The sequence below is a fragment of the Macaca mulatta genome, chromosome 8, assembly GCF_049350105.2.
Source record: "Macaca mulatta isolate MMU2019108-1 chromosome 8, T2T-MMU8v2.0, whole genome shotgun sequence".
NCBI lineage: Eukaryota > Metazoa > Chordata > Mammalia > Primates > Cercopithecidae > Macaca > Macaca mulatta.
Window position 1 is genome coordinate 30607099 of NC_133413.1, and position 13691 is coordinate 30620789.

Genomic DNA, 13691 nt, shown 5'->3' on the forward strand with positions numbered 1-13691 from the left:
TTTATCCATTTCTTCTAAGTTTTCTAGTTTATTTGCGTAGAGGTGTTTATAATATTCTCTGATGGTAGTTTGTATTTCTGTGGGGTCGGTGGTGATATCCCCTTTATCATTTTTTATTGCGTCTATTTGATTCTTCTCTCTTTCCTTCTTTATTAGTCTTGCTAGTGGTCTATTAATTTTGTTGATCTCTTCAAAAAACCAGCTTCTGGATTCATTGATTTTTTTGAAGGGTTTTTTTTGTGTCTCTATCTCCTTCAGTTCTGCTCTGATCTTAGTTATTTCTTGCCTCTGCTAGCTTTTGAATGTGTTTGCTCTTGCTTCTCTAGTTCTTTCAATTGTGATGTTAGGGTGTCAATTTTAGATCTTTCCTGCTTTCTCTTGTGAGCATTTAGTGCTAAAAATTTCCCTCTACACACTACTTTAAATGTGTCCCAGAGATTCTGGTATGTTGTATCTTTGTTCTCATTGGTTTCAAAGAACATCTTTATTTCTGCCTTCATTTTGTTATGTACCCAGTAGTCATTCAGGAGCAGGTTGCTCAGTTTCCATGTAGTTGAGTGGTTTTGATTGAGTTTCTTAGTCCTGAGTTCTAGTTTGATTGCACTGTGGTCTGAGAGACAGTTTGTTATAATTTCTGTTCTTTTACATTTGCTGAGGAGTGCTTTACTTCCAACTATGTGGTCAGTTATTGGAATAAGTACAATGTGGTGCTGAGAAGAATGTATATTCTGTTGATTTGGGGTGGAGAGTTCTGTAGATGTCTATTAGGTCCGCTTGGGGCAGAGTTGAGTTCAATTCCTGGATATCCTTGTTAACTTTCTGTCTCATTGATGTGTCTAATGTTGACAGTGGGGTGTGGAAGTCTCCCACTATTATTGTGTGGGAGTCTAAGTCTCTTTGTAAGTCTCTAAGGACTTGCTTTATGAATCTGGGTGCTCCTGTATTGGGTGAATATATATTTAGGATAGTTAGCTCTTCTTGTTGAATTGATCCCTTTACCATTATGTAATGGCCTTCTTTGTCTCTTTTGATCTTTGTTGGTTTAAAGTCTATTTTATCAGAGACTAGGATTGCAACCCCTGCCTTTTTTTTGTTCTCCATTTGCTTGGTAGATCTTCCTCCATCCCTTTATTTTGAGCCTATGTGTGTCTTTGCACGTGAGATGGGTCTCCTGAATATAGCAAACTGATGGTTCTTGACTCTTTATCGAATTTACCAGTCTGTGTGTTTTAATTGGACCATTTAGCCCATTTACATTTAAGGTTAATATTGTTATGTGTGAACTTGATCCTGTCATGATGATGTTAGCTGGTTATTTTGCTTGTTAGTTGATGCAGTTTCTTCCTAGCATCGATGGTCTTTACATTTTGGCATGTTTTTGCAATGGCTGGTACCGGTTGTTCCTTTCCACGTTTAGTGCTTCCTTCAGGAGCTCTTGTAGGGCAGGCCTGGTGGTGACAAACTCTCTAAGCATTTGCTTGTCTGTAAAGGATTTTATTTCTCCTTCACTGATGAAACTTAGTTTGGCTGGATATGAAATTCTGGGTTGAAAGTTCTTTTCTTTAAGAATGTTGAATATTGGCCCCCACTCTCTTCTGGCTTGTAGAGTTTCTGCCAAGAGACCTGCTGTTAGTCTGATGGGCTTCCCTTTGTGGGTAATGCGACCTTTCTCTCTCTTAACATTTTTTCCTTCATTTCAACTTTGGTGAATCTGACAATTATGTGTCTTGAAGTTGCTCTTCTCGAGGAGTATCTTTGTGGCATTCTCTGTCTTTCCTGAATTTGAATGTTGCCCTGCCTTGCTAGGTTGGGGAAGTTCTCCTGGATAATATCCTACAGAGTGTTTTCCAACTTGGTTCCATTCTCCCTGTCACTTTCAGGTACACGAATCAGACGTAGATTTGGTCTTTTCACATAATCCCATATTTCTTGGAGGCTTTGTTCGTTTCTTTTTACTCTTTTTTCCTCTAAACTTCTCTTCTTGCTTCATTTCATTCATTTGATCTTCGATCTCTGATACTCTTTCTTCCAGTTGATCAAGTCGGTTACTGAAGCTTGCGCATTTGTCATGTAGTTCTCGTGTCATGGTTTTCATCTCTATCAGGTCATTTATGGACTTCTCTGCATTGGTTATTCTAGTTATCCATTTGTCAAATCTTTTTTCAAGGTTTTTAGTTTCTTTGCGCTGGGTTCATAGTTCTTCATGTAGCTCTGAGAAGTTTGATCGACTGAAGCCTTCTTCTCTCAACTCGTCAAAGTCATTCTCCGTCCAGCTTTGTTCTATTGCTGGCGAGGATCTGTGTTCCTTCGGAGGGGGAGAGGCGCTCTGATTTTTTGAATTTTGAGCTTTTCTGCACTGCTTTTTCCCCATCTTTGTGGTTTTATCTACCTTTGGTCTTTGATTATGGTGACGTACAGATGGGGTTTTGGTGTGGATGTCCTTTCCGTTTGTTAGTTTTCCTTCTAACAGTCAGGACCCTCAGCTGCAGGTCTGTTGGAGTTTGCTTGAGGTCCACTCCAGTTAGGTTACTCCCAGTTAGGCTCTCCAGTTAGGCTACTCTGGGGTCAGGGACCCACTTGAGCAGGCAGTCTGTGCGTTCTCAGATCTCAACCTCCGTGCTGGGAGAATCACTACTCTCTTCAAAGCTGTCAGACAGGGACATTTATATCTGTAGACATTTCTGCTGCTTTTTGTTTAGCTATGCCTTGTCCCCAGAGGTGGAGTCTACAGAGGCAGGCAGGCCTCCTTGAGCTGTGGTGGGCTCCACCCAGTTCAAGCTTCCTGGCCTCTTTGTTTACCTACTGAAGCCTCAGCAATGGCGGGCACCCCTCCCCCCGTCTCGCTGCCACCCTGCAGTTAGATCTCAGACTGCTGTGCTAGCAATGAGGGAGGCTCTGTGGGTGTGGGACCCCTCGAACCAGGCACGGGAGATAATCTCCTAGTGTGCCGTTTGCTAAGACCTTTGGTAAAGCACAGTATTAGGGTGGGAGTGTCCTGATTTTCCAGGTGTTGTGTGTCACGGTTTCCCTTGGCTAGGAAAAGGAATTCCCTTCCCCCTCGTGCTTCCCGGGTGAGGCAATGCCTTGCACTGCTTTGGCTCTCACTCTTTGGGCTGCACCCACTGTCCTGCACCTACTGTCCAACACGCCCCAGTGAGATGAACCCGGTACCTCAGTTGGAAATGCAGAAATCACCCATCTTCTGTGTCACTCATGCTGGGAGCTGGAGGCTAGAGCTGTTCCTATTCCACCATCTTGGCGCCAACAACCCAGTATTTGGTTTCTACTCTTGTGTTAATTCACCAAGAATAATGGCCTTCAGTTGCATCTATGTCACTGCAAAGGGCATGATTTCATTCTTTTTTTATGGCTGTGTAGTATTCCGTGGTGTATATGTACCACATTTTCTTTATCCACTCCACTGCCGAGAGACAGTTAAGTTGCTTCCATGTCTTTGCTATTATGAATAGTGCTAAGCATTTATTAAATGCCCTTGATGGAGAATATGATGGCCAAGCAATGAATACTGAAGAATGTCAATAAATGATGGCCAATTACAGGAAAACACATCTCCAAAGTATACAGAGAAAGAAGGGTCACAGAGGTAAGAGGAAAACCAGGAATGCATTATCATGGAGGTCACTGCTACTGAATGGTCAAATAAGATGAGGACTGACAAATGCCCATCACGTCCAATGACATGAAGTCATGTGGGACCTGAGAGGTTCTAGTGGAGTGGTGTGGGCAGAGTGAAGCCTGGACAGGGTTTAGAAATGCTGAAGGGGAAAAACGAGTTGAGAGAAATTAAAATTGTTTTTTAAATTTTAAGTTAAATGTGAATGATTATAATTAAATGACAATCAACATGGAAAAGTCCAAGCAGATATAAAATAATAATTTAATTAATTAGTTAATTGTAATAGTAAAAGGACTCTGAAAAAGTGATTAGGATGGAATCCAGAGAAGATAAAGCAACTCATTCATACAACAAATACTTACTGAGTAGCTACCACATGCCAAGAATAGTTCTAGGCAGTGGGGATACAATGGAGAATCAAATTCCCTGCCTTTATGAAACTTACATGTAGTGGAGAAGAAAGACAATCAATAAATATGTACTCATAATATAATAAATGCTACGAAGACAAATAAAGCAACTGAGCGGACAGACAGGGTCAGGAATACCACTTTAGGCAACTGTGCCCTGGTCTGAGCAAAAGGAGACACCTTTTGTAAGAAACCGTATGGACAGCTAACCATTCTGCTAGTAGAACTTCCCTCTGAGAGTGAAAGAATGGGAAGCGGAAGAGAGATCTCATCCAGTTCTCATCACCCAGGAAATTCATGACCCCACAGAGCAGGTTGGGCTCCCTTTTGGAATCTCTCATGGTATCTTAGACTTCATTTTTTAAGTAATTATCCTAAATATATATACTTGTTTTCTAATCACAGGTGTAATTAAATATTCATCTGTGTGATATCTTTCTCCCTGATGGACTGTAAGTTTCATGAGAGAAAGTAGGTTGTTCTGTTCATCTCTAAATCCTCTGGTCCAGAACAGTGCAGATTTTTAATAAACATCAAAAAACAAACATTTTGCTCTTTGGGGGAAAAAGACAATAATATCAGGCTATTTTATTAGGAAATAACCAATTGTCATGTAATTAAGCTCCTCCCAACCCAGTTTTTAGGCAATATCTGTGGGTGGTACATGTACTTCTTTTTTTCTTTTTCTTGTTTTTGAGATGGAGTATCTGTTGCCCAGGTCAGAGTGCAGTGGCACGATCTCGGCTCACTGCAACCTCCACCTCCCAGGTTCAAGTGATTCTCCTGCCTCAGCTTCCCAAGTAGCTGGGATTACAGGCAGCCACCACCATGTCCAGCTAATTTTTTTTTCCTGTATTTTTAGTAGAGATAGGGTTTCACCGTGTGGGCCAGACTGGCCTCAAACTCCTGATCTCAGGTGATCCACCTGCCTCAGCCTCCCAAGGTGCTGGGATTACAAGCCTAAGCCACTGCGCCTGGCCTGTGGGTGGCACATGTATTTCTAAATGCTGGGTGTAATTATAACTGAATTCCATCAGCTTTGCATAAAATGTAATCTGGAATTATCTCTGACCTTATCCTCACACCACCTTACTGTACCCCTTATCTCAGAAAAATCAATAGTTGATGAAAATTTTAGATGGTTCATCAGGTTATCGCTGTGAATAATCATTGTACTCAGTGATATCTTCAGGAATGACTGAGATAAACTAGAAAGCTTACCCAGCTTGCTATGCTTTTGAGCTCTTAAATATGCTTTAGATAGCTTTTCCATATCCTATCTTGTATGTGGTGTCACTTTTTGCTACTGTAAGTATATTTGCTTCTACAAGGTAGTCACATCTTTTATAAACTGTTTCTAAATAGTAGTATGCTGGGAAACCAATTTCCTAAGGCAAAGTCTCAGTTAAGCATAAACAGTGCTATTGTAGGCCTGAGGCAATCTGTCTCATTTAAGATATGAACTTGGGCTACATATGTGGTTCTAAATCTAAGGTTGACTTGGTATGAAAATAATGCACAGAAGCCTATCGAAAAGAAATGTCAGATTCCATGCTGTTAAGTCTCTGCAAAGGCTGTTAAATAATTCTAAAATTCAATTCTTGGGCTCATCAGTTGACCATTTACCAGCTCTTATGTGATGAAAGATGAAATATACATGACTTCAGTTGTACTGAGCAGATGCCGGAACATTTTACAGAAGCTCAAAAGAAGTTATAATAAAGAAGCCAATCAATAAATCAATAGAACACTTTCCATCAACTCAGCCAAAGGAAATTATTTTGATAAAGAACATTTTTAAGGGAACAAAGCAAACTTACGACAATACACTAGGTACTAGTAACATTCATACTAATGGTATCATTTTTCAGCAAACTTAAAGCTCATTTTTTCTTTGGCTGCACCAGCACATACCTTTGAACAAGTGGCAAAGGAAGGAAATTGAGGGTAGACGTCATGTCCAGTCCACAATCCAACATAATGGTGGTTGATTTGAATTTGAGCACATTGCATGGTAAGGTTGGGTGCCCTGACAGGCAATACTGAAAAAAATTAAATCACTTTGATCAGTAATCAATTACAGAAGAATCCTACAAAGTAAAATGAATTAAGTAACACTGACGATCTTCTCTCATAAGACCAGAATGTTAAGTTCAGCTAACTTTCTATGTGGTTTCCTCCCTTTTACTGCTTGGGGACTAGTTTCCCCAGCTGTTCAAAATACTCAAGTCTCAGATCACGCCCGTCTGTCTTTTCACAGGGTGCCAAGCAAGCCTGGTTTTAGATGGGCCACAGTTATTCAAAATAGAAGGTTTCAAGGCTATAGTTATTCTGTTCTCACAAGACACTGGCGAATTATCATCTTCCCCTTTGTATGGAAGTACTGTCTAAAGCTGTGGATGTCAATGCAACTCTAAGCTAGATACTCAAACTGTGCTCTAGGTTTGGTTTTCTCCCCTTGTAAATAAGTGACCTTGCTCAAAGAGGAACTGGTTAGAAAGGTTAACTAACAAGCATGAGTAAAGGTTTATGCTCAGTCTTGTCAGAAGAAATGACTCAAAAGGACAATGACTTCCCTGATGTGCAGACACTAAGCAGGAGTGTGGGAACCTACTTCCAGACAAGTAGGAGTCTTTTGCCTGTGGCGGCAGAGCTCAGAAGTCAAAGGGGCACAAGCCACAATGGTGTCTTCAAAGGAGAGTGAGCACAACACATTGACCCAAAACATTTCTCATGTTCTCCTCAATGTTGTGGCAGTAACAGATCTGCCACACTGAAAATTATCTATATGGGACACGCTCTGCCACTTTTAATAATTCCATTGCTGCTCTGAAGAAAAGAAATGGAGGAAGACCCTTTCCCCAACTTTTAAAGCCCTCCCTTGAGCAACAAAGCCCAGAAAACGAAGGGAACAGTGTGTTAAATCCACTAGCAAGTCCATTCTCTCTATTTTTTTCCCCTTGGGACAGAGTCTCACTCTGTCGCCTAGGCTGGAGTGCAGTGGTGCGATCTTGGCTCACTGCAACCTCCACCTCCCTGGTTCAAGCGATTCTCCTGCCTCAGCCTCCCAAATAGCTGGGATTACAGGTGTCTGCCCCCATGCCTGGCTAATTGTTTTGTATTTTTAGTAGAGATGGGGTTTCATCATGTTGGCCAGGTTGGTCACGAACTCCTAATCTCAAGTGATCCGCCCGCCTCCTCGGCCTCCCAAAGTGCTGGGATTATAGGCGTGAGCCATGGCACCCAGCCCTCTCCTGATTTAAGCACAAGGACAGCACGAGTGGGAGTGAAGCTCCATCAATGCCCAGCCCCATATGGCTACAGTCACTTAGGCTAAGTCTTTCCAGGTATTTGTTGCTCTGTTGGTTCTATCTTTGTAGTGGATGACTTTTTCCAGAGGACATTACAGGAACTGATAATTTTTGAAAACTGCATGTTCTAAAAATGGTAAGGCCAAGAGCCAAGAAGTTGTATTTTGCAAGCTGCTTCTTCATTCCAAGTTTATGTATGATGATTACATTTTACCAAACAAAAATTCACAAGTCATGGTTTGAAAAGATGCAGGGCACTTACAATGAAAACAATACAAAGTATTTAAAATTGCAATTGTCCTGAAGAAGTCTAGGATCCATGATTTTGGTAATTACATTTTACATAAGTTCCTTCTTTGATAGGTATCAGAATTACAGAAAATTTGTTCCTCCTAATTGTCTAAGACAGAGATATTCCTATCTCTACCCTCCATCTGGTTCCCTATTGCTACTCGGTCTTTATCCCCATCTAAAAACTATTTGTTAAAGATAAACTATCTCAAAATGAACACAAAGCATCATGTTAAACTTGCTCCAAATATAGCTAATGTTCCAGGAAAAGCTTTCCTATATTTTTCCTTTCAAAAATAAGAAAAAATCAGATATTCAGAAAAGCATGGAAGAAAATAAAATGAAATGCATATAACACTTATTTCTGAGTGGGAAGATTATTGTCCAATTTTCTTCTTTCGTCTTCCTCTATTTTCCAAAAGTTCAGCAATGAGCTTTTACTACATTTTTATAATCAGAAAAAAAAAATGTGATTAAAACAAAACAGAAAATTTAGCCAGCCACGTTGAATGACAAAATTTTTATCTTCCTCCTTAACTCTAAATCATGGAAGATAAGGTACACCAGAAAACAGAAGAATATGTACAATTTTTAAAAGCTGATGCTCAAAATATTTCAGCAAAGGAAGTTCGCTGAACGACTTTACATTTGTTACTGTTGTTAAAGGCCAAAGGCCAAAGAAAAGTGAGGAACGCTTTCTAACAGCTACCACCAAACGGAACAAACATTTTTAGAGCACTGATGAAAGGTGCCAGGCCCCAAGCTCATTTGCCTTATTTGTATGGATGAGAAGGTTGAGCTCTACCAAGTTTCAGCAGCTTTCCTGGGAAGAGCTGGACACACAGCGAGGTCTCTCTGACTCCAAAGATCCCACTCATGCTTCCCAAACTGCACTGCTCATCATGGGTCAACTGAGTGCACAGGAGCACAGAGTGGCTTGCCTGAGGTTCGCACACTTGTACAGGAGGCGCTTGCAAAGGGCCCAGACCTTGTGGCCTCTAGCGATGCTCTTTGGGCAATTCCAGTTTTCTGCCTCTGTCATCAAGCAGCGTATCATCTACTGAGGGTTATGAGACTAAGGCTCAAAACCAGTAAGTAATTATGGAAATAAAATTATCTACAATCGCACCAATCTGATCATTTTTATATTTCATCTTTTTTCATATTTGTAAAAGCTGTAATTTTAGTATTCATACTGCTTTGGGTGCTGCTTCAACTCTGGATGACTATGTTTTCCTCATGTTACATCACACTTCATTTTTATTGGCCTAAGTAAATATACCATGTTATTTGGTCATTCATTCCCTTATTGTTGAACATTGAGGGTTGTTTCCTGTCACTCTACTATCACAAGCATGGCTGTGGTGATTACTTTAGTGCATAAGTCTTTTTCCACACTGGACTATTTTTTAAGATGATTCCCAGAAGTGGTACTAACTGGGTCAAAAAAGATGAGGATTTTACAGCACTTTCAATCTGCTGCCAAAATGCTTTCCAAAAAGGACTGTACTTATTTACAATGTCATTGGTAATATATCAGAAGATCTGTTTCACTGCTCAAACCCATGAGCATTATATTCAAAACCATGTAGAATCTGTACTGAAATGCAGTTATCACCCTAGTAGTAGCCATGTAGAGGTAATGAAATGACCCTAACCAAGGAAAGTTAACTATGTGATAAGTGGCTTTAGTTCTGAGAGGCAGTTTGGTGCAATGATATAAAGTAGGGAATTTGAAGTTAAGACTGCCTGGGCTCAAATCTTGACTGCACTCAGTGTTAATGTGTGATTTGGGGAAGTTACTTAACTTTGGACTGTAAGGTGCAGTAATAGAACCTATCCCTGTAGCAGAGTTGATGGGAGGACTAAATGAATGGATACGCTACCTGGTAAACAGTAAGTGCTTTTAGTTGCTATTAGTTACAAAATCATTAAGGGGCTGAAGAGGTCATGTAAGTTTGGATGGAGTAATTTATATTCTGCAGCGGCATTCACTAACATTATATATGCATCCCCTAAGACTAGGTGAAATGAATGAACAATTTTATAAATAGTTCCCATTTTGCTAGTCTGCTCTTCAGGAAGATAGATCCACTAGTAAGTACAGAATAAACTTTATTTTTTTCCAGCTTAACAAGCACATAGCAATGCTTTCATGTTCACTTTATTTCTACTTAATTAAAAAGCTACAGGTTTTTCTGTGATTACAATCTATAGTTGGCTCTCCATATCCATGGCTTCTGCATCCACAGATTCAACCAACTACAAATGGAACAATATCTGAAAAGAAAAAACTACAAATAATAAAATATAACAACGCAGCAAAAGTTATATAAATTTTAAAATGCAGCCTGGGCATGGTGGCTCATGCTTGTAATCCCAGCACTTTGGGAGGCCAAGGCGGGAAGATCACCTGAGGTCAGGAGTTTGAGACCAGCCTGACCAATACGGTGAAACCTCATCTCTACTAAAGATACAAAAATTAGCTGGGCGTGGTGGTGAGTGCCTGTAATCCCAGCTACTTGGGAGCCTGAGGCAGGAGGATCACTTGAACCCAGGAGGCAGAGGTTGTAGTGAGCTGAGATCATGCCACTGCACTCCAGCCTGGGCAACAGAGCAAAACCCTGTCTCAAAAAACAAACAAACAAACAAACAAACAAAAAGCAATGTACAACTATTTGCACAGCAATTATATTGTATTAGATGCTATCTACTGTGGGTATGGAGGGACTACTATACTATCTGTATTTCCCCGTGTGCCTTTTTTTCACAGAATAAGTGAACTGGTTTTGAAAGTTACATGTGGCTAAGATAAACATTATATTTTTTGAATAAAAATTTTATCAGTTATACTTAATGTATATATTTCTCATTCTGTTATTTTCATTAAAAAGCTTTTATTATGGGCAGGCATGGTAGCTCATACCTATAATCCCAGCACACTGGGAGGTCAGGGCAGGATAACTTAAGGCCAGGAGTTTGAGGCCAGTCTGGGAAACACAGTGAGACCCTGTCTGTACAAAAAAAAGAAAAAAAAAAAAAAAGCCAGGTGTGGTGGCACACAACAGATGCCAGAAGACAACTGGAGTAGTATCTTTGGGGTTTTAAGGTAATTTGCTACCCCACAATTCCAACACCATCATTGTCGAGAAGTAAAGTTAAGAAATTTTCAGACCAATAGTAAGTAAGAATTCACTATTTCAACACCATCACTGAAGGAGGTATATTCAAGGTTATATTTCAGGAAGAAGGGAGTTGAACTCAGAAGACATACGATACAAGAAGGATTGGTGAGCAAATAAATTGGTTAAAATATTGTTAAATAATAACTATTTTAAAAGTCAAATAATTCATTGACTCTAAAATGTGATGAAAACACATCTTTTATTTACATACCACTGAGAAAAACAGCAACAATGAGAAATAAATAAAAACACAGTGCTTTAATGATGGGACTGAACAGTGCAGTATATTATTACGCTAACTTCTTTTTACTTTGAAATTCCTTTCATATAGTGCAAGAAATTTATCATTTGTCTTCATGTGCTTTAGAACGAGATAGGGAATCCTGTTGTACATATCTTGGTTATAAAACATCAAAGCTTCAACTTGGCCAGATGTGGGGCTCACACCTGTAATCCCAACATTTTGGGAGGTTGAGGCGGGTGGATCACTTGAGTGACTAGCCCGTCATGGTGGTGTGCACCTGTAATCCCAGCTACTCGGGAGGCTGAGGCAGAATAGCAGCTTAAACCCAGGAGATGGAGGTTGCAGTGAGTGAGCTGAGATGGCACAACTGCACTCCCTCCTCAGAGACACAGCGAGACTTTGTCTCAAAAAAAAAACAAAACAAAGCTTCAACTTGTGGTCAGTTTTCATAGTAAAAAAAAAAAAAAAAAAAAAATCTGAGCGAATCAGAAGAAAAAATAAAAACAAAAAATCATAATAACTAAAACTTAAAAATCAAGAAATAACAGTATAATCATACTATTGAAAAATATAATGGTAACTAGCAGAGCCAAAAAAGTTATCTCTTACATTTGGGAACTGGGGACTGAGAGTTTTTCCAGTTTGTAAAACTATTTGATTCATTTTTAACTGTGCATATATAAAATTTTATTTTAAAAAAACCTCATTAGACAATGATTCATCAAGTGAAAAAAAAAAAGGGGATGTATCTATTTAGAAATAAACCTAGAAACCTACTTAGAAATAGCCCAGCTACTTGGGAGGTTGAGGCAAGAGGATTGCTCACATCCTGGAGTTGAAGGCTACAGTGTGCTATAATCATGCCACTGCACTCCAGCCTGGGCAACAGAGCTAGATCCCATTTCTAAAAAAAATTAGTAAAATTTTAAAAACCTGGAAATAGATTTTAAGACAAAGATTATTATATAATAATAAACAGTTCACTGGTAATATATAATAACTGTGACCCTTATGCACAAACAATATAGCCTCAAAATACATGAAGTGAAATTTGACAGAATTCCAAAGATTTCAAGGGGAGAAACCTGCTGCCAGTCTAGCTGTTTTAAGCTGCTATTAAAATATTCTCTTTGTTGTTGGTGCTCTGATTTTTCAAACACAGGTGTGAGGTATAACTTACTTTCCTTTTGGTTTACGCTTCTAACACATAAGAACTCGTCTTTCACAACTGTGAAAAATACTGTCAGACATGATCACTTTGAATATGGCCTCTCTCCATTCTTTCTAGTTTCTACTTCTGGAATGCCTATTAAATACATGTGGTAATGTTTCATTTTACTACCCCTTCCCTGTTTATCCTTTCAATTTTTTTTTTTTTTGCTATGTATAGTGCATGCTGGGTATTTTCTTCAGATTTATCTTACATTTTGCTAATTCTTTCTTTAGTGGTGTCAAATCTGCTATTTAACCAATGGGTTAAATACTGAAATTTTCTTCCCAGTGACTATGTTTCTGAAATCTAGTAAGTCCTCTTTCCTTATTAAAAACAGCATCTTATTATTTTCAAAGGTTTGGATTCTTTCATACATGCCTTTAAATCACTTTCACATATTACAGAGTCTCCATGTTACACGATTTTCTGAAGTTCTTGGTAGTCTTATTATGTCTACTCATCCTTACTCATGGTGGATTTCAGATCCTTGAACAGTTTGCATGGTGAGCTCATTTTTGATAGGGCTTTGTGGGAATTCTGTGGGAACTCTATGAGGAATGGGTTGAGGCGGGTCCCCAATAAATGTCACCATTTTGAGACCATTTTATGTTGATTTCTCAACTTAAATATCTGTACTGTAAGGGAAGCATACACATCAGACTCTCAACACTCTCAAAACACTGGCCCAAGCTCCTTGCAGAGACGAGCTTCCTTATAGACCCCAGGAGCAAACAAATGAAATTTTTCTAGTACTCCCTTCACTGATGTATATAGTCCTTGGGAGTTTCTTGATTATCAATCTTGAAATATGCATTTTGAATGTCACATTTATTACTAACAAGATTAAATCATATTATGCTAAGGTTTCAGCAAATCTAATACTTCAAAAATCTGCTGGCTGGGTGCGGTGGCTCACGCCTGTAATCCCAGCACTTTCGGAGGCCGAGGCGGGCGGATCACGAGGTCAGGAGATCGAGACCATCCTGGCTAACACAGTAATACTCCATCTCTACTAAAAATACAAAAAATTAACCGGGCATGGTGGCGGTTGCCTGTAGTCCCGGCTACTCGGGAGGCTGAGGCAGGAGACTGGTTGTGAACCTGGGAGGCGGAGCTTGCAGTGAGCCAAGATCCTGCCACTGCACTCCAGCCTGGGCGACAGAGCTAAACTCTGTCAAAAAAAAAAAAAAAAAAGAAAAAAAAAAAGAAAAGAAAAAAGAAAAAGAAACAATCTGCTTTCCAGCTGGGCGCGGTGGCTCACGCCTGTAATCCTAGCACTTTGGGAGGCCGAGGTAGGTGGACTCCCTGAGCTCAGGAACTGGAGACCAACCTGGGCAACATGGTGAAACCCCATCTCTACTAAAATATAAGACATCAGGCCAGGAGCGGTGGCTCATGCC

At 39.8% G+C, this 13691-nt stretch overlaps 1 protein-coding gene across 9 annotated transcripts in view; it reads right to left on the minus strand.

Annotated features, from left to right (window-relative positions):
• Window positions 1–13691, minus strand: part of INTS9 (integrator complex subunit 9) — a 128016-nt gene that overhangs the window by 90548 nt on the left and 23777 nt on the right. For 6 of the 9 annotated variants that reach the window (XM_015145084.3, XM_077943365.1, XM_015145082.3 and 3 more), the window contains exon 2: window positions 5962–6089. The exons of the other annotated variants lie outside the window; for them this stretch is intronic. In XM_015145084.3, the coding sequence (XP_015000570.1) occupies window positions 5962–6089 (128 nt within the window). The remainder of the gene's footprint in view (window positions 1–5961; window positions 6090–13691) is intronic. 9 annotated transcript variants of the gene reach the window in all.